General features: G+C 37.4%; 1 protein-coding gene across 2 annotated transcripts in view; it reads left to right on the plus strand.

Moving 5' to 3' along the window:
* PRIM2 (primase, DNA, polypeptide 2 (58kDa)) overlaps positions 1-25,325 on the plus strand; it is a 410,194-nt gene that overhangs the window by 113,043 nt on the left and 271,826 nt on the right. For both annotated transcript variants that reach the window (XM_011945621.1, XM_011945620.1), the window contains exon 6: positions 24,317-24,412. In XM_011945621.1, the coding sequence (XP_011801011.1) occupies positions 24,317-24,412 (96 nt within the window). The remainder of the gene's footprint in view (positions 1-24,316; positions 24,413-25,325) is intronic.

The raw sequence follows: 25,325 nt of genomic DNA on the forward strand, positions 1-25,325 counted from the left end.
TATTGAGCTCATTAGATTCTCTAGTCATACCTTTGTTGGTCCTTTGGGTCTTTGACTATTTTCCTGGCTGTTTTTTCTTCCTGCTGTGAGTCAGACAGCACAAGGAGCAGAGGCAGTCTTGTCCACGTGCATTCACACCATGCATAGAAATGGTCAGAACATATCGGGCTGGGCGCGGTGGCTCCCGCCTGTAATCCCAGCACTTCGGGAGGCCGAGGTGGGCAGTTCACTTGAGGTCAGGAGTTTGAGACCAGCCTTAACAACATGGCGAAGTCCCGTCTCTACTAAAAATACAAAAATTAGCTGGGTGTGGTGGCAGGCGCCTGCAATCCCAGCTACTCAGGAGGCTGAGGCAAGAGAATCAATTGAACTCGAGAGGCAGAGGTTGCAGTGAGCTGAGATCGTGCCACTGCACTCCAGCCTGGGTGACAGTGAGACTCTCTCTCAAAAAAAAAAAAAAAAAAAAAAGAATATTTATGCCAGGCTTCCTTTATAGGTGACCAAATCTTCCTCTTACCCATGTAAGAGATGTGGCAGGAAACAGACAACAGGTATGGGTCAGTGTTAATGCCAGGAAGCAGGGGGAACATCCTAGTTCAATAACTGAACAAGAATTTGGATCCAGGCACCCAGCCTTTGTATTCTCTCTGGACGACCTTGTCTTTTTCTTAGAGTGAAGACAGAAAACTATTTATAGACTGGTCAAGTGTGTTTGTGGCTGATTTAGGGCTAAGACTAGGGAAACCAAGGCAGAAACTGCATTACTTTTTTTTTTTTTGAGGTGGGGTCTCATTCTATTGCCCAGGCTGGAGTGCAGTGGTGCGATCAAGGCTTGCTGCAGCCTCCACCTCTCCAGGCTCAGGTGATCCTTCCATCTCAGCCTCTTGAGTAGCTGGGACTACAGGCATGTGTCACCATGCCTGGCTAATTTTTGTACTTTTTTTTTTTTTTCGGTAGAGATGGGTTTTGCCATGTTGTCCGGGCTGGTCTCAAAGTCCTGGGCTCAAGTGATCTGCCTGCCTCGGCCTCCCAAAATGTTAGGATTGCTGTTGTGAGCCACTGTGCCTGGCCAAAACTGCATTACTTCTAATCCAAGTTAGAAACAAATGGCCCGGTAACAGAAAATGTTTGAGGTTTTGCATTTGAGACCTAGGGTGTTAGGACAGGGCATCTGAGGTATAGACATATGAATCCTCCTTTGATCTGCACCAAGATTAAGGGTAGTAGGATGAGAGCATGCTGTCTAAGCGGGGATATACCAGAGAGGTCATATAGGTTGTGGGTGAAGAGCACAGGCTCTGGTGTTATAATAACTGCTTGAATCTTGGTGCTGCTATTTACTAGTCGTTTTTCTTCTCTGACTTGGTTTTCTCATCTGCAAAATAGAGAATGTAATAGTATTACCTCATAAGGTTGGGAGGCTTTAATAAGTTAGTACATTTTATAAAGTACTTATAACAGTGCCTAGCATATAGTAAATACACAACAAATATTAACGATTATTTATTATTATTTGTTACCATTCCAGCTTTTGTATGAGATTTGCAAGTGATGATGTATAGGGAGAACACTGGATTCCATCCCCCAATACCCACTTGAGTTGTTTAAGTGTGCTACAAATATATGTAGAGTAATGAGTTGTAAGAACTTCAGTAGTATAAAGCTAATAGAACTTGAAATACTAGAGTCTTATTAAAATGAGTAAGCACAGATTTGAGTCCAAATCTTCTTTTCGTGCAGTCTGAGGAGGTTAGGGATATGTGTAAATAATTGCTAAACTGACAGCTACTGGAAGAGCCTGATCATGAGCACTTTTTCAATGGGTAAAAGGGGAGGTTCCTTTAAATTTAGTTATTTTTTAGCTTTTAGAGGATTAGATTTGTGATAGTATAAGGGATAATAGAGTGCTGTTGATTTTTATCCTGGCTAAGATTAATAGTCTATTTGTCACTTCTGTGCCTAAATGTCTCTAGAATCTGTCCATCTCCTTTCAGTTTCATCATCACTATTCTAGCTTGGGCTACCATGATTACTTATCCAATCCGTTCTTTTTTTTTTGAGATGGAGTCTTGCTCTGTCGCCCAGACTGGAGTGCAGTGGTGCGATCTTGGCTTACTGCAAACTCCGCCTCCTGGGTTCAAGTGATTCTGCTGCCTCAGCCTCCCGAGTAGCTGGGACTACAGGTGTGCACCACCACACCCAGCTAATTTTTGGATTTTTAGTAGAAACAGGATTTCACCGTGATGGCCAGGCTGGTCTCGAACTCCTGACCTCGTGATCTGCTCACATTGGCCTCCCAAAGTGCTGGGATTACAGGAGTGAGCCACCATGCTGGCCCATCCTATCTATTCTTCACCCTGAAGCAAGAGTGCAGATATGATTACAGATGTCTATAGTATAGCCCCTCCCCAAATCTTCGGCAATTTCCTATTAATATAATGTTAATGTTCAGAATTCGTAACAAGTTACCTTAAGCTCTGATTCCTGTTTACCTCCCTAGCCTCATCTCTTACCACTAATCTGTAAACTCTACGGACCAGGCATGTGAACTTCCTTTAGTTGTGAAAACGTTTTTTCCCTTGACCTTGGATACTCTTCCCTACATTTCATCTAATTCTGATTTATCCATCATGTATCAGCTTAAACAGTTTTCTTTCTGGGACATTTCCTTAAGTTTGGCTTAGAAACCCATCCTCTGTGGCTTTTTTTTTTTTTTTTTTTTTTTGAGACAGAGTTTCGCTCCTGTTGCCCAGGCTGGAGTGCAGTGGTACGATCTCAGCTCACTGAAACCTCTGCCTTCTGGGTTCAAGCGACTCTCCTGCCTCAGCCTCCCAAGTAGCTGGGATTACAGGTGTCCCCCCACCACTCCTGGCTAATTTTTGTATTTTTAGTAGAGACGGGATTTCACCATGTTGGTCAAGCTGGTCTCGAACTCCTGACCTCGTGATCCGCCCACCTTGGCCTCCCAAAGTGCTGGGATTACAGGCATGAGCCACCACACCCAGCTTTCTCTGTCAGAGCACTTGTACTTGAGGGTTATCACCCACCTGTCTTGCAGTGGGCTCTAAGTCTTCTGAGACCAAAGGACCCTGAATGTGGTGTTTATTACCTAATACAATGTCTAGCCTATAGGAGGTACTTAATATATGTTGGTTGAAGGAGTAAATAAATGAAGCACCCTAGAAACTGTTTGGCCTTTTGAATGTTTATTGTAAAGTTTAAATTCTCAGTCGTTTGTTCTTAGTTTGTGCTAACAGCTTCATAAAATGGGTGGATCAAGCAATAGTGTGCATTTAGCAAACCGGGTCCACAGCTTCATAAAATGGGTGGATCAAGCAATAGTGTGCATTTAGCAAACCGGGTCCACAAACTCAAGATTCAAATCACTTTTGGCTAATTGATCTTGTATTAAAACTTATTAGGCAGCGGCCGGGCGCGGTGGCTCAAGCCTGTAATCCCAGCACTTTGGGAGGCCGAGACGGGTGGATCACGAGGTCAGGAGATCGAGACCATCCTGGCTAACACAGTGAAACCCCGTCTCTACTAAAAAATACTAAAAAAACTAGCCGGGCGAGGTGGCGGGCGCCTGTAGTCCCAGCTACTCTGGAGGCTGAGGCAGGAGAATGGCGTCAACCCGGGAGGCGGAGCTTGCAGTGAGCTGAGATCCGGCCACTGCACTCCAGCCTGGGCGACAGACCTCCGTCTCAAAAAAAAAAAAAAAAAAACTTATTAGGCAGACTTTGAGTGGGAAAATAATCTTGATTTGGCAGATGCTGGAGAATAGTAAAAAATAGAAAAATGTGCAGGTTGGTGAGATTTCCCAGATTCAGTGTGTGGTGTATCTCTAAAGTTCAGAATCCTTCAAGAAGGTTGCTGGTGTATGCTGGGTGTCAGAACAGGAGGGATGTTTTTGTTTAACACCTAGCATGGCTGCAGACTAGATGGTCCGGAATTTGCAAGTAGATCTTTTAGTTTTATTTCGTCTTGAAGCTTTCATGTAGATTTAGCAGTTATTCAATGTAATTGAAGTCAATGTAGCTAAAATTGCATATTATTTTTGAAGTGTTAAGAATGAAAATAGCTTATTGTCTTTAAGAATGAGTATGCCAATATTTCATATTCTGTATTGGCAGTATAGTGAAAATTAATTATTTTTACTATAAGTATTATATAAATAATAAAGACTTTTAGGAGGGAGTATATATGCTTACAGCAAATAAATGTTTTGCCACCCAGGAGATCACCTTAGCTGGTATAGTGGATTAAAAATGGCCTTAAATTATTTGATATTTTCTCATTGAGAGGTGGGATCTATGTCACCACTCCTTGAATCTTAGCGGGTTTAAAAAATTATGGTTAAATATATGTAATATTTACTTTTTAAACTAGTTTTAAGTGTACAACTTAAAATTTTTAAGTGTATTTGTCATTAAGTGTATTCACGTTGTTGTGCAACCATCCCCATTCATCTCCAGAAATTTTTCATCTTCTTCAGCTGAAACTCATTAAGTACTGACTCCTCACTCTTCCCCTGCCCACCTCTTGACGTGAGTGGGTTTTGACAAACAGAGTATGGATGGCAGTGGTGACAGAGTACCAGTTTCTGGGTATAGGCTTTAAGAAACTGGGGGCTTCTACTTTCTGTCTCTGGTACAGTCTTCAGAAGCTCTGGGATGCCATTAAGAATTTTAAGTGGACTTGATGGAGAAATCTGTTCTGAAACCTGTCAGTAACTAGTAATTGCCATGCTGGAGAGGCATGTTGACATTCCCACCTGAGCCCAGCCTTTTAGGCATCCCCGTCAAGGTGCCGTACATGAGAATAGAGCCATCTAAGAACCTCCAGTTTATCTGTTCACCAGCTCCATACCTCTGATGGCTTCATTTGGTGCCACATGGAGTAGATACATTGCCAACAGCACCCTTTCTGAATACCTGACCATCAGAATTGAGAGCTGTAATACAGTGGCTGTTATTTTAAACTGTAAAGTTTTGGTATAGTTTGTTATGCAGTGATGGATAATTAGAAGTGGTAGCTTAGCTAGAGCTTCTGGCTTCTTGAGTTTGAGCTGAAAATAACAGTGTATCCTAAATACCTCAAAACAACTGTACCATGATTTGGAAAGACTATATAAAATGTAATGAAAGATACTATTAACAATTAAATGATGGGAAAATTATTGAGAAATGCTTTCACCTTTCAGAAATTTGATTGGTGAATCTGCTTAAAAGTTAGCTGAGAAGTTTGTGGCTTTTTCATTTGAAGAAGAGATTTGCCAGGAGTCTGAGAATCCTTTAAATTCTTCCAAAGACAGCTTATTATGTTTAGGACACTGGAAAGTAATGTAATAAGGTATAAGGTATGAGATAATAAGGTTGATGTTTTTATGTGGTGCTCTTAGCCCCTTAGAGTTTGCCAAAATTTAAAGCAGACCAAGTTTAATGAGTGTACTTCATAGCATAGATTGTGGACGGTCCTTTCTGTTTGTGGAATTCAATTTAGCTCAGATGGTGGATACCAATATGTTCAGAGTACTGTGTAAGTGCTATGGGGGATTTAAAAACACTTTCTTAAGTAGAAAGAGGTATAAATAAATGAATAAAAATAATCATAAGTTACTATAAACACCACATTATACAGGCTTCTTAATTTTTGTGTGCCATTTCTAAATGGTTGCAGATTTTTCTCCTTTTATTTTCCGCATTTAATGCTTTATATTGGCTCTTGATATATGGAATTTGGATTATGGAAGGTAAGGGGGAGATTTGAAATCATATGGAAATCTATGGAAATTATTTCTTACTGAAAAACTGAAAATAGATAAAATAAAAAAATACAATTTTGTAAGTCCAGGGAAGCAGGACAGTTGAGGCCTAATAATACCCTTTTGTGTTGGCAGACAGATTTGCTGCTATTATGACACTTTGCTTAAGGAATGGGAGTATCATGGTTGAATGCAAACCTATACACAGCTGTTTGAGTTTGCTGCACAGCTTTCTGGATACCTTAAGCTGTATCACTTTTGGATTGTAGTTATTTTACTGGAGGCAAGAAACAAAGTGAACAAGATACAGCATCAAAATTCTCTTTTAAGTTTCCCAAAGCTGCTCTTATTTCTCTCTACAAAATAGAAATAATAATTTTGCCCTTTTTTGATAATTCAACACTAGCAGTGGCAAGGACAGTATAGATAAGAACAAGTGATATATTTTGAGTAAGTGATCAATGTCAGGATCTTTACAGAGAACAATAGAATGGATCTAAAATGAATGAATTCAGTGTTTTTTCTTTTTTTGCAGTTTTGGGGGGCATAGAATGAAAATGGCTACATTTAGGTAGGGTAGGAGAATAGACTTTGGAAGGAGAGGGTATTTTATTACAATGTGAATAAAATAAATATTTAGAACATTACAAGAATGATGGCTGACACCGAGAGGTTCATATTAATGTTATAGGTTTCTCAAGGCTGATAGGAGCTCTCATCTTGTATTTCTAATGTAGAGGAATAGAAGGAAGTCTATGGATTGATGGGGCGCAAAAGAATAACCTTTCAGCAGTGTACATAGTGCTGCTTCCTGTCACACTCTAGTGTTACAGCACTTACAAACTGGATGTCCCTTCTGAGGATACTACCCTTTCTGAGTGCCTCGTGGCCTCTTCCTATATTTGACTCCATGTTTTAAGTACAGGTGAAGCACTTGGATACTGTGGCACTGTAAGTAGGATTAGAACTGTGACTTGGGATAGGGTATAACCAAGGCGAGGAAGCTTGATGGACCTGGAAGTAAGATAAATGTGTAAGTAGCCTCTTTCTCCTTCTTGATGCAGGGCACATGGATGAGATGGTTGGGAAACACTTTTTTAAGTCCCTGTCAATGTCAAGAAGTGGCTTGAAAGGGGCTTTAATCTCTCAATCCCTTCCCCACCAAGGTACCCCACATTAATGCACAATTGATAAAAAGTGTGCTTTCTATGCAAATATATCTTTTAAGATAAGTCCCCTAGCAAAAGTCTACTCCTAAGCACATCCTATGTAGAAATTCTGGAACCACTGTTGTCCTTTATATTGTTTTATAGCTAGTATTTAATAAATGCTTTATGTGTATCCAGCATTATGTTGTATGTTATGGAAGATTTGAATTCACATGTTTATAGTTGAAGAGAGCAGGAAAAGACTGTTTTCAGGAAACAGAACAAGGTAAAATAATCTAGTGTCAGAATATTTAATATGGTCTACAAGGGTTATAGGGAGTTAAAAAAGTGGGCATTGCCATGGACTGGATTAATGTAGAAAGGTGTCGTTGAGCTGACAGCTGTGAACAGCATCTTAAAAGATAAGGCAGAAAGGAGGTGGCAGAGATACTCGAGTGGATGGAATATCATGTGCCAACTGCAACTTTAAATGTCTGAATAATTTTCTGAGGAACTAAAAATATTGAATTGGGTCAACAAATAGGACACCTTTGTCAAAGCCATAGAGCTGACTTCTAATATTTTCAGTTAAAAATATATATACTTGAGTATCTTTTAGAATAAACACCTCCCTTCCCTTCACCCCAGGTAAAAAAATTGCTGGTATTCTACCATCCTTATGAATTTGAAATATATGATAGAAATATAAATTTAGTAACACCTGACTTATTAAAACTTGATTGCCAAAGATTTGATTTCCTATGGTCTATAAGAGAAAATTGCTACAAATCAATTACTTTTTTGGAATTTATTTTTCCTTACTCTTATTTCATTTTCCATTTGCTTGAATAAACATGGCTGCATCAGTGGTTCATTTGACTTGAAACAAACTTCTCCCTTTCCTCTCCAGCTAAAGAAAGCCATATATTTTTTTGTACTGTGCTACTGTTAGCTGCTTGACTTGGAAGACTTCAGTTATCATGATACCTTTCATGAATCAGAGTCTGGCTGCCTCTCTTTTAATGATCTTGAAAATGTCCAAGATGCTGCATAGTTTAGAAATGCAGAACCAAGTTAAGTTGAACAGTTTTCTACTGGGCTACGTTGTAAAAATGGGTAAGGGAAATTACTTCCTTTTTTTTTTTAGAAAACATTTGCCAGTTGGAGCCTCAAAGAAGATTGAGTTTGAGAGGCCTTTAATTGTGCACCGAAAGGTTATTGCAGAAGATAACATAAGGGAGATGTCATAAAAAAGAAAATTTGAAGCTCAGTAAGAGAGAGCTGTGTGAAAAAATAGGCATTCTGCCAATTAACTGGGTGCTTGAAATAAATAGTTTGGAATTAAAGAAACAGTTGCAAATTTCAAAGACTTGATCAGTTTAACTTAGCTCATAGGGGAACTGGGGTGGTGGTGGGCACAAATTTCAGTTGTGAAAGCATGCTTACTGCTCATTAAACTTTTGCTTATCATTAAATATTTGCTGTTTGTAAGGTTTAGTAATATAAGATCAGAAAGTTTGTTAATCTTATATTTAATGTTAAATTATTGAAATAAAATTTCAACTACATTTGGGTAAAAGGGAACTTAGGGGTTCAGTCGTGAACTATTGACTGTCTCAGCAGTTATTATTTCCCAAACTGGACAAAGTAGAGTGTGTAGAGGGGAGACCCAAGAAAACATATAAATGGGTCTCCTCATCTACTGAAGAACCATGACACAATTATATATGTAAGCAATTAGTAATAAAAAAAAGTCATATGTTTATAAGTGTAAAGGAGACATACAAGAAAACATTAAATGTTCCTCTTTCCATACATGTCTGTCTTGATGTTGCATTAGTTTCAAGTGAAATGTGTTTTTTTATGTTTTATTACTATATACTATACCTTTTCATCCAAAGAAAAAATAAGAGATTGAAGAACCATGACACAATTATATATGTAAGCAATTAGTAATAAAAAAAAGTCATGTGTTTATAAGTGTAAAGGGGACATACAAGAAAACATTAAATATTCATCTTTCCATACGTGTCTGTCTTGATGTTGCATTAGTTTCAAGTGAAATGTGTTTTTTTATGTTTTATTACTATATACTATACCTTTTCATCCAAAGAAAAAATAAGAGATTGTCTCCTTTATTGGAAGACATTTTTGCTGGATGTAGAATTCTAGGCTGGCATGTATTTTCTTTTGGCACATTAAGATGTATCACTCTGCTGTCTTCTGGTTTCTCCTCTTGCTGTGGGGAAATCAGCTGTTAGTCTAACTGTAGCTCCTTTGAAGGTAAGATTGCCACCCTGTTCTTAGTCTCCTTTTAAGATATTCTATTTAATTTACTTCTGTTTGATTTAAATACTCTGTTGTCTAGGAGTAGAATTCTCTTTATTTATCCTGCTTGAGTTTCACCAGGCTTCTTGAATTTGTAGATTGGTGTCTTGTATTAATTCTGGAAAATTCACATCCATTATTGCTTTTAAACTTCCCTCTACCTGTTCTTTCTCCTCTCTGTCGGGGATGTTAGTCAGCTGTGTTTTAGGTCTTCTTAGTCATTTACTTTTCATCCTCAGGTTATGTTTTCCTTCTTTTTTTTCTCTGCTGAGTTACAGATTATTTCTTCTGAACTATTTCCTAGTTTGTTATTTCTCTATTCTGTTTTGTCTGTTCTGCTCCCATTGAATTTTGAATTTTGACTGTTGTAATTTCTTTTATTTGTTTTTTTTTTTTCACATCTGCTATGTTACTTTTTATGGATTCCTGTTCCTTGCAGATATTTTAATATTTGCTTTTCTTTTTCAAATTTGTTGTAGGCTGCTTTTTAATCTGTCTGATAATTCTAAGAGTTAAAATCTGTGTGGTCTGTTCCTGCTATTGTTTGTGATTGTCTCTCACCCATGTTGCCTTATTTCCTTGTGTGGCTGGTTATCTTTAACTGGTTATTGCCCTCCCACGGCCTTTTTCCAGGACATTTTCAGGGTGAATGTGCTCTCCTCTGAGAGGTACTGTGTTTGCTTTTGCCAGGTTTCTGGGAGTATTACTTCAGGGGTATTATGTCAGGTATTAAGTCAAGGGCACTTTTTAAATCATATTTAGGATTGTGTCTTTCTGGCCCATCCACACGATGTATACTTCGGGTGACCACAGCTTCTCAAAAACTTCATTTTTCTACTTTTTTCTTTTCCTGCCTTGCTCAGTGACAAGTCAGCTTGCCCTTCGTTCTTATGTGGTTAGGAGAGAGATGGTGGGTCAATTCTAGTTCACTCTTTCTCTGAGGATGTTATCGTTTGGGGCTCCAGTTTAATATAGGGAGGGCCTCTTGCAAGAGCCTTCCACTTGGCCAGCCTAAATCCTTGTCTTTTGCTACCTTGTCCCTTGAGACTGAAGATCTGAAGTATGAGGAGATGACATTTACTAATGTCCTCAGAGCAAAAATGGCTTTAGTTCTCCTGGGTTTGCCTCAAAATTTCACCAGCATGTTCCCTTTTAAACTAAATATTAGTTTAACAGCATTTTAAAAATGCTGTTAAGCTAATACTTTTAAGTGTTTTGTCCATCATTTTTGTTGTTTTCAGTGAGATGTAGATATGAATAACTTAAGAAATCAGAAACTACTAATAGCATGGAAGCCCATCTGCTGCTGTGCTGTTGGTGATGTTGCAAATTGTTCCTCTCTTCCCTTAACATGTTCTGAGCCTCAAGTCAAGACTGATTACTGGGCTGGAGAGGTGATGGTCTAAAGATTTATAAAGATTTTTAAAAAATTTAAGTTAAGATAGCTTCTTAAATTATTATATCAAATTAATAGAGAAGTATTATTTTTAAAAATTTGTTTAACTACCCTTGTGCTCATCTGGGGAAACTGTCAGGAAAGATGATTTTTATTAAAGGCACTGCTGTTATATTCACTCAGGCATGATTGTCGTAACTTCTTGGTGTTTCCTTTCTGTCTTTCTTAATTGCATGTTTTCCCTCCATCTCTGTCACAGTGCCAATTCTAGGACTGCCTTATTACTGCTTGTTGGTGTAGCAACTTCTTAACTGTTCTTTAATTATTAGCAGAATTGAACATTATTTTGTGTGTATGAATTTTTGAGCCTTTTCATGAATTGATCTGTTTTTTATCTTTTGATGAATTTATTTTATTACATCCTTTCATTAATAATTTTTAGTCTTTTGGGGTTTCATCACACAGAATATTTATTTTTCTCTTATTCTAAGCTTTTCTGTATTTCTTCAGTTATATTGAATATTGTCACTTTCCATAGTTTGTATATTTCAATCAGTAAACATTTCATCAGGTATTGTGGTAAAAACTGGGAATATAGGCTGCATGCAGTAGCTCACGCATGTGATCCCAGCACTTTGGGAGGCCAAGGCAGGAGGATTGTTTGAGCTAAGGGGTTTGAGACCAGCCTGGGTAACATAGTGAGACCCAGTCTCAACAGAAAATTAAAAATCAGCTGGGCATGGTGGCGCGTTAGCACGCCTGTAATCCCAGGCTGCTTGGGAGACTGAGGCAGGAGAATTGCTTGAGCTTGGGAGATCAAGGCTATAGCGAGCTATTCCAGCCTGAGCAACACAGTGAGACCATATCTCAAAAAAAAAAAAAAACAAAAAAGAAACTGGGAATATAATCGTTATGACACATTTACTGGTGCTTAGGTTCATATGTTAGTGAGGGAGATATAAATGCTTATAGTATTGTACATAAATAATATAATAACTATATCTTCCAGCAGACAGGTATGTACAAGCATGGAGGTGGGAGTAACTATGCCTGAGGAAATCTGGTGAAACCTAGCAGAGGTAATATGTTAGCTGCATAGAAATTTTCCAGTGGAAACACCGGGTATGGAAAGACATTTCAGATATGGGAAATATGTGTAAAGTCATAGAAGTGAAAGAAAGACAAGGTGCGCTATAGGAAGTGCAGATAGGTTGGTATAATTGGAGGGCAAAGTATTTTAGGAGAAGAAAATTGAAACTAGAAAGAGTTTAAAAGGGCCTGGGATAAAAAGGAACTCTGATGGACACAAAGAGCCTGTGTAGTGGGGGATAATGGAGTAAGCGAGCAGGAAGGACACGGAGGTGTGGTTGGGGAAAATGTGTGAGGGTAGAGGTGATGCGTTGCTTGTGAATTGTGCTATGATCCTGGGAGTGGACTGCAGAAGTGGCGTGTGAGTGGGTCAGAGGATGCCAGTGACTGTGTGAAACTAGTGTTGACTGGATCGTCCATATGGGTGTAGCAGTCCATTTGGACAGTGGCAGGAAGGTGGATGTTATGATGTTGACAAGATTTGGATTTGGACTGTGCCTGTTCCAGGTTTAGTACTGAAAGTCCCACATGCTGAGAAACCTCTCATTCCTGGACAAACTGGGATGGTTGGTCACCATAATGAGATACCAGAAGGATATGATGAACTTGAGGCATTGAAAGGTGGAGAGCAATAATCTGTAAGTGGGGAGGAGCTGGCTAGGGTGGAGGAAAAAGGAGGGAATAAGGTTATGTTAATTTATGCTAGCATGGTGTTCTCATGAGATAGCAAGGAGGTGGAGGTCTTAAGTTACCTGTTTTTTTTTTTTTCTAAAGATTTGTTTTCTTGTAGAAGAGAAGAAATATGCTTTAGTATAAGTAAATAATCTTTCCTTTTTAGTGTTAATTTTACTGTATTCCAAATGTGCCTATGCTGTTAAAAAAGAAACAGTAATAAAGTAACCAGACAATTGATTTTTATTTTGATTAGCTTGGCAGTATTACTGAGACATCAACATATTAATTAGAATGTCAGGATATTAAATTATCATTCATTTTCTAACTTTTAATGTTTTGGATGATTATAAATGACAAAAAAATTTGTGAGTGAAGTACTATACCATCCCATCAATTTTAGTTAATTAATTCAGCCACACAGTGGTAATTATTTCCTTTTTTATTTTCTATTTTTGTCTCTTTGCTAAAGATTTTCCAATTAAAATTTTTTCCTATTATATGGCTCTCCTTTATACATTTAAATGAAGAAAGCACGTTGTAAGAATTGGATTACAGATAGAAAGAAAAGTTTAAAACTAACTTTTATTTTAGGTTGATAAATGTTTGGGTTATTTATCACTGTGTCAGAAACACCTCCAAACCTAAAACAACAATTCCAAAACCTAACATTAAAACTTAAAATCAAAACTTAATTCTAAAACTTGAAACAATACCCATCTTATTATATCTCACACTTTTGAGGGTTAGGGATTCAGACTGGGCTTACAGGGCAATTGTTCTGTTCCACATAGTATTATATATGGGGTTTCTTTGTTGACAACTAGTCTGGTCTAGGATGTCTAAGTCGGCTTCACTCACATGCTTGTGCATATGTGAGGACTTCTAGAAAGCTGGACTCCGCTGGAAGCCTTTCCATGTGATCCCTCCAAGGAGGTGGTTGGACTTCTTACTTCGTGATCTAGGACTCCAAGAGAACGAGGTAGAATCTGCCAGTCCTGTCAAAAAATAGGCCTGGGCCTGGCAGGGCATCACTTGTTCCTGTCAAAGTAGTCACAGGCCAGACCAGATTCAAGGGGAGGGCAAATAGATCTTACCTCTCAATGGAGGATGTTTCAAAGACTTTGCAGCCATCTTTAATCTCCATGTACTCCAGATTGATGATTAGGTCACAGTGCATTTGGGATGCACTTTATAGTCACAGTATTTGCTACCAATATGGAACCTATATTTATTTGAAATGATAATAATGGTATTCAAAATTATGATATTTGCTTTCAGCATTTGATCTATTCACAAAGTTTTAACTTCTTTATAAAAGAAATAATTCCTAATTGTTTTATTGTATGTATATCATACATTTATTTTAGAAAAGTGGATTCTTTTCCTGGGGTGTGCTATTTAGACCAATGATGTATGTCGAACCACTAATGGACCTTAAAAAAAGAAATACCCCTCAGGGCTTCAATCTGTAGGTCTGGGTGGCACCAGGAATCTGTAATTTTAAAAAGCTTCACTGGCAAATAATATACATACTTACTTAATGACCAGGGTCTAAGAGAGCTGTGTAGGTTCAAATAGAAAACTCCTATCCAAGCTATTTATAAACATGATTGAGTATTGTTGATTGGAAGCTTATAGAAGCTTAAATCTCTGGGAAGCCTTATTTATATCTTTACTTTAGAGGCCAGTGTACTAGACTAGTGGTTCAAAAATAGCATCCCCAAGATGATCATTTGGGAATGTGGGAAGGAAATAAATAATTCAACAGGTATTTTTAGTCTCATCCATTCTTCATTTTGGGGGTGGGTATGGCATGTTTTAAGTGCAGAATGTGTAGTAATACATGCATATAATTTATGAATACACATGTATTGGAAGTATGTGCTGAAAAAACTTTATTGATGACAATGTGTGATGCAAAGATGGAGATCACTATTCCAGTCAGTTAGGTTATGCATTGGTAAAAACTCCCAAACCTCAGTGACTTGTAGAAAGGTTTTTCCCTTGTTCATATTCTATGTCTTCATGGGCCAGCTACAACCCTGCTGTGTGTCATTTTGACCCTGGACTCAGGCAGATCAAGTATACTGGAACTTCACCAGTTGCTGTGGCAAAAGGAGAGAACTGGGCAAACTACATGCTCATAAAGCTTTTGCTTAGGAATGAAACATGTCACTTCTGCTTACATTTCACTGGCCAAAGCAAGTCACTTGGCTACGCCTTAGTTCAGCAGGTAGGGGGTGTGTAAATCTCCCTGAGTGAGGGACTCAGTACAGGGTGAATAGTAATACAGTCTACACAGACATCCACTACCTTTCTATTTACTGTGTAGAGTATTTGCCTCTCCAGAGCTGCTCCTTAATCTGCTTTCAGGATTTCGACAGAGTGAAATTGCCTCTCTCAGTTTCTGGTTTGATGAAGAATATAAAAAAGAAAAAGATATACAGCCAAAATCCTTAATTCTATTAGGAAGGCAGCATATAAAACAACATAATTTTGGAATATGGAAATATAACTTTACCAAAACAGTTAAAACCCAGTGTAATTTTTACTTGATAAAAAATTATACCATTATACCATGTACTACCATTTGAAACATTCAGGTACTGACTCTTGAGTGGGTGGATATTAATAATAGAGATTGAGGTGTGAGGACTTATGAGTAGTGGTGGCAAGAGCAGAACTTCAAAGCTAGAATGTTCAGAGTCTCTGTTGATTGAACATTAATCGGAGTGAAGGTTGAGCATCTCTAAAATAGTAATGCAAGTCACTCAAGAAATGTGTATTTCATATAGAGCCATTTGTTTATACATCTCTTTTTAGGAGGATGTTTACTTTGTGAAGCATACTACACCTTGATTATAAGATGTTGCAGTGATAACCTAGCTGGCTTTTATCAGTTATTTTGAATACCCCTGTGGACCAAGATCTGTGTTAGTTTAATGAAATGACAAGTTTATAGAAACTGCGTTAGTTGCAGTAAACATTTCACTTTATTACTTGAGGAAAAAGCCTGAAATATAGCAACTAACCAAAATGTAAATTACAGATAGTAATAACAAGTGTTTACCATGTGTGGAGGGTGCACTGTATGTTAGGCCTATTGTACACACTTTACGTACTTTATTTAATCCCAATAAAAGCTACATGAGACAGGTATGATTTTCTTCATTTTATCCCTGAAGAAACTGAGGTGGAAAGAGGTTAACTAACCTACTTAAGATTCTCAGTCTCCTGAGTAGCTGGGATTATAGACGTGGGCTACCATGCCCGGCTAATTTTTGTATTTTTAGTAGAGATGGGGTTTCCCCATGTTGGCCAGGCTGGGCTCAAACTCCTGACCTCAGGTGATCTGCCCACTTCAGCCTCCCAAAGTGCTGGGATTTCAGGCATGAGCCACTGCACCCGGCCCAGAATTTTATCTGTAACTTCTAATCTAAGTAAGAATAGATAGCTTTTATTCTTCTTTGGGTGGGGGTAGATTTCAATGAGAAGAAATATTGCATTAAACTCTAATTTTTATTTAAGTTCTTGAATTTTTTTTTTCCAAATTATATCTTATCTATTTCTAAGGCAGAAGACTATTTGGAGAAGTAAAGTCTTTTGTAGCTAAAGTATTCTGTTGTGTGACAGTTGAACTGATGTGTGCTTCCCTGACATTTACTTGGTAAGCAGTTAATTGCTTACCAAGTTAGAAATAAGTGTGGCATCAGTACTATAAATACTTGAATTTAGGGAAAGGTGAGATGCTATATTATGCTGGGTGAAGTATGAGTGGTACTTAGGTATTGATGTGGGATTTGTTTAGTTAGAACCTAAAACAATATTAGGACAAACATCTGTATATTCAAAGATACTGGTTTATTGCTGTATAAAAAGTGATTATAAAAGGATCATGACAGGTTAACACATTTGACTTCAACCTCAATTTTGCCAGATCTAGGCAAGATTTATTTGTGCAACAAACAATATATGTAATCAATTATAATTATTCTTATTAATGGTGGGGAACACAGAGATGTATATTAAAATTTTATTTAATTTCAGATAAATGTTTACTGGGAAAATTTGAAATATATTTTTATGTTTAAATTGGATGCTTACTTAAAAAGCAATGAAAGACCATTGTGAAGACATAAAGATTTCTTCTCCTTTCACCCTATCTCCCCGATCAGTGTCTTCCTTTATTAATTGCTGTTTGAGAATTATAGCTTGGCTCTAAAACTTAAAATAGCTGCTTCCTCTCAGATATTCTCTGCAGTGTGTATCTCGTTGCCTATTTGAGTTTCAGAGGGTTTCCCTTATGGAATGCAAAGTGAGAGGTAAATAGTCAATTAAGTAGAGAAGTTACTGTCAACAGAGATATATGTAAACAAAGCAAATACTAAAGCAAAATAATCTGGTTTTAGCTCTTAGGGAAATATTTGCTATTGCTAAACCTCAATTTAAATACTCTAGAATGAGTGTTGATTATCTATAATTTGTGCTCTGACCCTTAAAAATTTTTACCTATAAAACTTCTCATGGCGTCTAGTTGTATTACATTTTTAGTTTCTGTATCTTTATCTTGTCCATCACCAAAGAGGAATTGAGGTGAAAGTTTCCAGTTGATGACTTTGTCTTCCATTGCTTTTAATGTTACATGTTTGTTCAGCTTTTCTGCAAAGTAGTGTCTGTTTATTTGTTTGGAGACCACATGGCCTAGTGGATCTTAGCATTGGATAGACTTTGGTTGGAAATCCAGTTTGGTTTCTACTTGTATTAATTAGCTGTAAAACTAAGATAATAGCCACCTTGTAGGGTTATTAGTAGGATTAAGTGAGATAGTATAAGTAAAATAGCATAGTAACTAGTAGATAGTACACACGGATTTCAATCATCATCAACTTTTGAATAATCTGCTAGATTGGCACACCTAAACTTCATCCTCTGCTGTATTTCAACTTTCATATAATAAATGGTGAGTGAGGTATTAAGCCCAGCATCTGATGTGCTCCCTCCTCTCACCTCCCGCCCTCCAAGAGGCCCAGTGTGTGTTGTTCCCCACCAAGTGTCCATGTGTTTTTATCATTCAGCTCCCACTTATAAATGAGAACATGTGGTATTTGGTTTTCTGTTGCTGTGTTAGTTTGTTAAGGATAATGGCCTCCAGCTCCATCCATGTCCCTGCAAAGGACATGAGCTTATTCCTTTTTATGGCTGCATAGTATTCCATGGTGTATGTGTACCACATTTTCTTTCTCCATTCTATCATTGATGGGCATTTGGGTTGATTCCATGTCTTTGCTGTTGTGAATAGTGCTGCAGTGGACACATGTGTGCATGTATCTTTATAATAAAATGATTTATATTCCTTTGGGTGTATACCCAGTAATGGGATTGTTGGGTGCAGTGATATTTCTGTCTCTAGGTCTTTGAGGAATCCCCACACTGTCTTCCACAATGGTTGAACTAATTTACCCTTCCACCAGCAGTGTAAAAGCTTTCCTTTTTCTCCACAACCTTGCCAGCATCTGTTGTTTTTTGACTTTTTAGTAATAGCCATTCTGACTGGTGTGAGATGGTACCTCATTGTGGTTTTGATTTGCATTTCTCTAATGATCACTGACATTGAGTTTTGTTTTTTTTCATATGTTTGTTGGCTGCATGTATGTCTTCTTTTGAGAAGTGTCTGTTCACGTCCTTTGCCCACTTTTTAATTTTTTTTTCTTGTAAATTTGAGTTCCTTATAGATACTGGATATTAGACCTTTGTCAGATGTGTAGATTGCAAAAAGTTTCTCCCATTCTTTAGATTGTCTGTTTACTCTGTTGCTAGTTTCTTTTGCTGTGCAGAAGCTCTTTAGTTTAATTAGATCCCATGTGTCAATTTTTGCTTTTGTTTCAATTGCTTTTGGTGTTTTCATCATGAAATTTTTGCCTGTGCCTATGTCCTGATTGGTAATGCCAATTCTAGGGTTTTCATAGTTTCAGGTTTTACATTTAAGTATTTAATCCATCTTGAGTTGATTTTTGTATATGGTATAAGGAAGGAGTCCAGTTTCAATTTTCTGTGTATGGCTAGCCAGTTCTCCCAGCGCCATTTATTAAATAGGGAAATCTTTCCTCGTTGCTTGTTTTTGTTAGGTTTGTTGATGATCAAATGTTGTAGTCATGCGGTCTTCTGGTTTCTCTAATCTGTTCCATTGCTCTATGTGCCTGTTTTTATACCAGTGTCATGCTCTTTTGGTTACTGTAGCCCTGTAGTATAGTTTGAAATCAGGTAGTGTGATGCTATAAGCTTTGTTCTTTTTGCTTAGGGTTGTCTTGGTTATTGGGGCTCCTTTTTGGTTCCATATGAATTTTAAAATAGTTTTTCAAAAAAAATTCTGTGAAGAATGTCAGTGGTAGTTTGATGGGATTAGCATGGAATCTATAAATTGCTTCGACAGTATGGATATTTTCATGATACTGATTCTTCCTATCCATGAGCGTGGAATATTTTTCCATTTGTTTGTGTCATCTCTGATTTCTTTGAACAATGGTTTGTAGGAAGAGGTCCTTTACTTCCTTTGTTAGCTGTGTTCCTAGGTATTTTATTCTTTTTGTGGCAATTGTAAATGGGATTGCCTTCTTGATTTGGCTCTTGGCTTGGCTACTGTTGATGTGTAGAAATGCTATTTATTTATTTGTTTATTTTTTGAGACAGAATCTTGCTCTGTTGCCCAGGCTGGACTGCAGTGGCGTGATCTCAGCTCACTTTACAACCTCCGCTTCCCAGGTTCAAGTGATCTTCCTGCCTTAGCCCACTGAGTAGCTGGGATTACAGGTGTGTGCCACCATGTCCGGCTAATTTTTGTATTTTTAGTAGAGACGGGGTTTCACCATGTTGGGCAGTCATGAACTCCTGACCTCAGGTGGTTCACCTGCCTCAGCCTCCCAAAGTGCTGGTATTACAGGTGTGAGCCACCTCACTGAGCTGGAATGCTAGTGATTTTTGCATGTTAGTTTAGTATCCTGAGACTTTGCTGAAGTTACTTATCAGCTTAAGAAGCTTTTGGGCTGAGACAGTGGGGTTTTCTAGATACAGGACGATCTCATCTGCAAACAAAGATAGTTTGACTTTCTTTCCTCCTATTTGAATATGCTTTATTTCTTTCTCTTGCCTGATTGCCTTAGCAGGAACTTTCAAGACTGTTGAATAGGAGTGGTGAGAAAGGGCAACCTTGTCTTGTGGTGGTTTTCAGGGGGAATGCTTCCAAGCCTTTGCTCATTCAGTATGATATTGGCTGTGGGTTTGTCATGTATGGCTCTTATTATTTTGAGGTATGTTCCTTCAATACCCAGTTTATTGAGAGTTTTTAACATGAAGGGATATTGAATTTTATTGAAGGCTTTTTCTGCGTCTATTGAGATAATCATGTGGTTTTTATCTTTAGTTCTGTTTATGTGATGAATCACATTTATTGATTTGTGTATGTTGAACCAACCTTGCATCCTAGATATGAAGCCAACTTGATCGTGGTGGATAAGCTTTTTGATGTGCTGCTGAATTGGGTTTACAAGTATTTTGTTGAGGATTTTTGCATCAGTGTTCATCAAGGATATTGGCCTGATATTTTCTTTTTTTGTTGTATCTCCACCGGGTTTTGGTATCAGGATGATGCTGACCCTTCTTCTGTTTCCCAGGCTAGAGAGTAGTGGTGTAATCATAGTTCACTGTAGCCTTAAACTCCTGGGTTCAAGAGATCTTCCCACCTCAGTCTTTTTTTAAAATTAGCTGGGTATGATGATGTGTGTCTGCAGTTGGGACTACTAGGTACACACCATCACATCCAGCTAATTAAAAAAACTTTTTTTTAGGTTGGGTATAATGGTTTATGCCTGTAATCTTAGCCCATTGGGAGGCCAAGCTGGGAGAATCACTTGATTCTAGGGATTTGAGACCAGCCTGGGTAACATAGTAAGACCCTGTCTCTATAAAAAATTTAAAAAATGGCCAGGCATGGTGGCTCACACCTGTAATTCTAACACTTTGAGAGGGAAACGGGGGAGGATCCCTTGAGCCCAGAAGTTCGAGACCAGCCTGAGCAACATAGGGAGCTACCATCTCTATAAGAAAAAATATAATAATATTAAAAAAATTTAAGAATAATTAGCTGGGCATGGTGGTTCGTACCTGTAGTCCCAATTACTCAGAAAGTTCAATTACTCAGTGAGCCATGATCATACCATTGCATTTCAGCCTGGGTGAACAAACAAGACCTTGTTAGAGATGGGAGTTTCACTTAGTCGCCCAGGCTAGTCTGAAACTCCTGGCCTCAAGTGATCCAACCACCTCAGCCTCCCAAGTAGCGGGGATTACAGATGCCAACTCCCGTGCCTGGCCATTTTTATATTTTAACCATTCTAATTGTCATATAGTGGTATGTCATTGAGGTTTCCATTATGGTTTCAAACCCTGATGACTAAGGAGGTTGAGCATCTTTTAATACATTTTTTGGCTCTTTGAGTTTTCTCGTTTATAAAGTGCCCGTTAATGTTTTTTGCTCATTTTTCTATTGAATTGACTCTTTTTTGTTATTTCTGTCTTGGCTGTTCTTGGCCCTTTGCATGTTCTTATACATTTTAGAACCAGCTTATAAATGTCCACACACAGAGGCATACACAAAAGCTATTATGATTTTGTTTGGGATTGTATTGAATCTATAGGTTAATTTGAAGAGATTTAAAACATTTACAATATTAAGTTTTCTGGTTGATGTTTAGGGTATCTCTGCTAATTAATTTTTCTCCAGTTTCTCTCAGTAAGATTTTATATTTTTGTTGGTGAAGGCCTTGTACATATTTTGTTAGATTTATTCCTAGATCCTTGATAGTTTTAATTCTGTTGTAAATGGTAGCTTAAATAATTCGATTACTGAATTTTGTTGCTGTCGTATAGAAATACAATTGGTTTTTCTATATTTTTTTATTTTTTGAGACCGAGTCTCACTCTGTTGCCCAGGCTGGACTGCAGTGGCACAATCTTGGCTTACCACAACCTCCACCTTCCAGGTTCAAGCAATTCTCCTTCCCCACCCTCCTGAGTAGCTGGGATTTCAGGTGTGCACCACCATGCCCAGCTAATTTTTTTTTTGTATCTTTAGTAGAGATGGGGTTTCACCATGTTGGTCAGGCTGCTCTTGAACTCCTGACCTTGTGATCCATCCACCTCAGGCTCCTGAAGTGCTGGGATTACAGGTGTAAGCCACCGCACCTGGCCAGTTTCTCTATATTTGAATCCAAAAGCCTGACTCAATTAGGCCAATAGTTTTAATAATTTATAGTGGATTCTTCTGGATTTTCTAAGTATACTAAATCATATAATCTGCAAATAGAGAGTTTTAGTTATTCTTTTTCAATCTTGATCCTTTTTTTTCTTACCTATGTTGTTTTTATTCATGGAGTCTCATTTCCTGGTGTGCTTTGTTACTGTTGTATGCTGGAGATTGTGTTTGGAAAGTTATTTGTGGACTACATTGAAGCTTAGGAGGATTATATCTTTCTAGAAGGGTTTTCATTTGTCTTTTTTTTTTTCATTGGCCTGGGGTCATTGTTGATCCAGGACAATTTTAATTTAAATCTGGGCTCTGAGATTTCAGACCCACTAGATAAGTTGAAAATGGGTGGCAGATCCATATGAAGGCTGATAAGGTTCTGGTTCATCCTCAAGTAATTGTTCACAGTTACAGGAATTTCAGGGGTTTCTTCCTGACTCCATTGAGTTTCATATTTCTGTGCCTAAATTTTTTTTGTCTGTTTCTAGAATTTTTTTTTCTTTTTCCTTTTTTTCTTATATAGGCCTATTCATCTCTGAAATGTCATTTCTTATATTCAACTAGATGTGTGTTTGGAACCTGTTTAATAAAACACAGATTTCATTTAGTGATATAAAACAGCACATCGCAAAGGTTTTTTGTACATTGCTTGATTTTAGGTCTTACGGCAGGATATTTGTATGTTCCTGTAAGGGCTCAATGGGCTCAGGAATGTCATTTCTTAGATTCTACAAAATGTGTGTTTGGAACCTTTTTAATGAAAACCCAGGTTCCATTCAGTGATATAAAACAGCACATCAGAAAGCTTTTACTTTTTCTTCTTCTTCTTCTTTTTTTTTTTTTTGAGATAAGGGTTTGCTGTGTCACCCAGACTGGAGTGCAGTAATGTGATCATGACTTACTGTAGCCTCTAACTCCTGGGCTCAAGCAATCCTCCCACCTTAGCCTCCCAAGTAGCTGAGATTACAAGTGCATACCACCATACCTGGCTAATTTTTTAATTTTTTTTTTTTGTAGAAACGGAGTCTCACCATGTTGCCCAGGCTGGTCTCAAACTCCTGGACTCAAGTGATCCTCCCGCCTTGGCCTCCAAAAGTGCTGGGATTATATATGTGAGCCACCATGCCCAGCCTTTTGCTTTTAAAAAAAAAAATCACTTTTTATGGTTTCCACTTCATACAGATTGTGCTTGTCTTTTATTTCTTTACACATGGTAATAGTTATTATCTGTAAACTTTGTGAATTCTTCTGTTGTTTTTGTTTGTGAAATATAGTTTTAGTATTTGGAAATTTATTCGTAGGAATACTTTGAGGTATACGTGAAGGTTCCTCCGGAGAGGATTTGAGTTTGCTTTTGCGAGGTGCCTGGCCTTTTGAATCAGGTACCGCCTTAAAACAAGTTTAAGGCTTGGGATTCCCTGGTATCCTACATTATTTGAGCAGGAAGGTCTCTCGTCAGATATTCCACTTTGTGTATCTGACTTTGTATATTAACTTTCTGTGCTGTAGAGATGTTTTTAAAATTTTATCACTGTTTTGTTTTGTTTTCTCTAGGAGGTTGACCTGAGTAATATAGCCTGTTTTACTGAAACAGCAAGTTCTTCTGCAGTTTATTTAACTAGATACATGTTGGACATTTAGTTTTTTTTCTTTATTATTATAAATAACACTGTAATGAAGAAAAGTTTTTATTTGTGTGCTTCTCCTGTTATTTACTTGTGATTAATCTGGAAATAAAATAGTTACAATCTGCATTTTTAAAGGCTATTTGATATATATTATCATAGTATGGTACACAAAGATTGTCCTAACACTGTATATTCTAAATCTTGTTAATTTTTACTATTTTCATAGATGGAACATATTACACATTATTATTTTAATTTAGCATTTATTATTTTTACTTACATAACTATTGGCTGTTCATGTTTTACTACTTTTGGGTTACAAAAGCTTACATACTGCCAACTAGGAGCTTACTGAGGCTAACTCACATATCAGATGATGTAAATATTTCCTTCAGTTTATCACTTATATTTCATCTTCATTTACAAAAATATATATATATTTTGGTCTTGAAGTTTAACGCTTTTACTTATCAGATCTATCAATTTTTTATAGAGCCATAATCAGTCTGAGATAACAAATTTGTAGTTTTTCCTAGAAAAACTAGTATTTTAAGTTTGGAATTGTCTTATGTGGCTAGAAAATTAAGAAATAGTCAAACCACTCTAACCTCAATTAGGATAGATTAATAAATTAACATAACTCGCATTAGGATAATGCTCACTTTTAGTCTATATTAACCTGAGTTTTATTATAAATTTTTTCCTTTTTCTCATTAAAATATTTTCTCTTTGTCTGCTACTGTTCTTTCGATGTATACCTTCAGAAACTGGCAAGGTTAAAATTTGAAAGAATATTCAATTTAGATTTTTTTCTGTATTTTGCCTTCACTAATGATAATGATTCAGATATCATGTTAGAAATGATTTGAGATATCAAGGTTTTAAAATTTGTAATAAAAGTAAACAGTATTCATTAATATAGGAAATCATTTTATTGAAACTGAATGAGGACTTCAAATTTTTATAACAGCTTAAAATATGTTTTTTTAGATAAGTGATGAAGAGAAGACTCTTCGAGAACTGGAGATTATTGCCTCATCACCAAATTTGAGTGGATCTAAGTTGGTGTTGGAGTCCATTTATAAGGTATGTAAACATGTAAAATACTTCCTAGGTTTTGTTAAATATGTCACATTGAGCTTTATATACATATTTAATTAATCCATTTTTATAGCCTCTCATCACCACAGCTATTGCATCTCTTGCACAGATACTGTCCTCATTGCACTAATGGTGTGCCAATGTTCTCTGCTGGGCTGTCTCCTTCCACAGATGCATTTCCAACCCTGCTTGGGCTCTGACCTCCCACTACAGGCTGTTTTCCTAAAGGAAACCCTCCTCGCATTGTTTGGGTCCTTACACCCTGCACTGGGCTATCCCCTGCCAGGAAACCCTCATCACCCATTTGGCCCAGCACTCTGTTTGGATTGCTGCCTTGCGTAGAAGCCCCTTTCACTTCTCTTGGCCTCTGACATCGTAGTGTCTTGCCTCATGGTCTCTCTGGCATTCCACTGGGCTCTGACATTGTAAGCCTACTTTTTTCCTATGGGAATGCCCTCCTTAACTTACTCAGATTCCATCATCCAGTGCTGGGCCACCTCAGTTTCTCCTCCCCACTCACTGTAGATAACTACTTCGCATGAACCCTTCCAGAAGGGGAAGAGGGATGAGTTTAAATTCATTTTAATTTGATAATTGCAACCCCACAGTTTCCTTTGAAAAGAATGTGCTAATTATTATGAGTGAGTGCCAGTAGTTTAAAATCCTGCCCCATTCCAGCTTCTTTGTTTTGACTGTTGGGCCATCATTCAGTCAGCCTTTTAAGCTTAGAGTGTGGGGATCAATATTTATTTCTCTTACACCACACATTTCCAGTTACTCTGCCTTCACATCATCTTTTGCTTCTACTTGGGCATTTTTTTTTTTTTTCAGTTTTAAACTGCTCTTTTATTTATTTATTTTATTTTATTTTTTTTAATTAAAAAAAAATTTTTTTTTT

The sequence above is a fragment of the Colobus angolensis genome, unplaced genomic scaffold (genome assembly GCF_000951035.1).
Source record: "Colobus angolensis palliatus isolate OR3802 unplaced genomic scaffold, Cang.pa_1.0 Scaffold241, whole genome shotgun sequence".
Lineage (NCBI taxonomy): Eukaryota > Metazoa > Chordata > Mammalia > Primates > Cercopithecidae > Colobus > Colobus angolensis.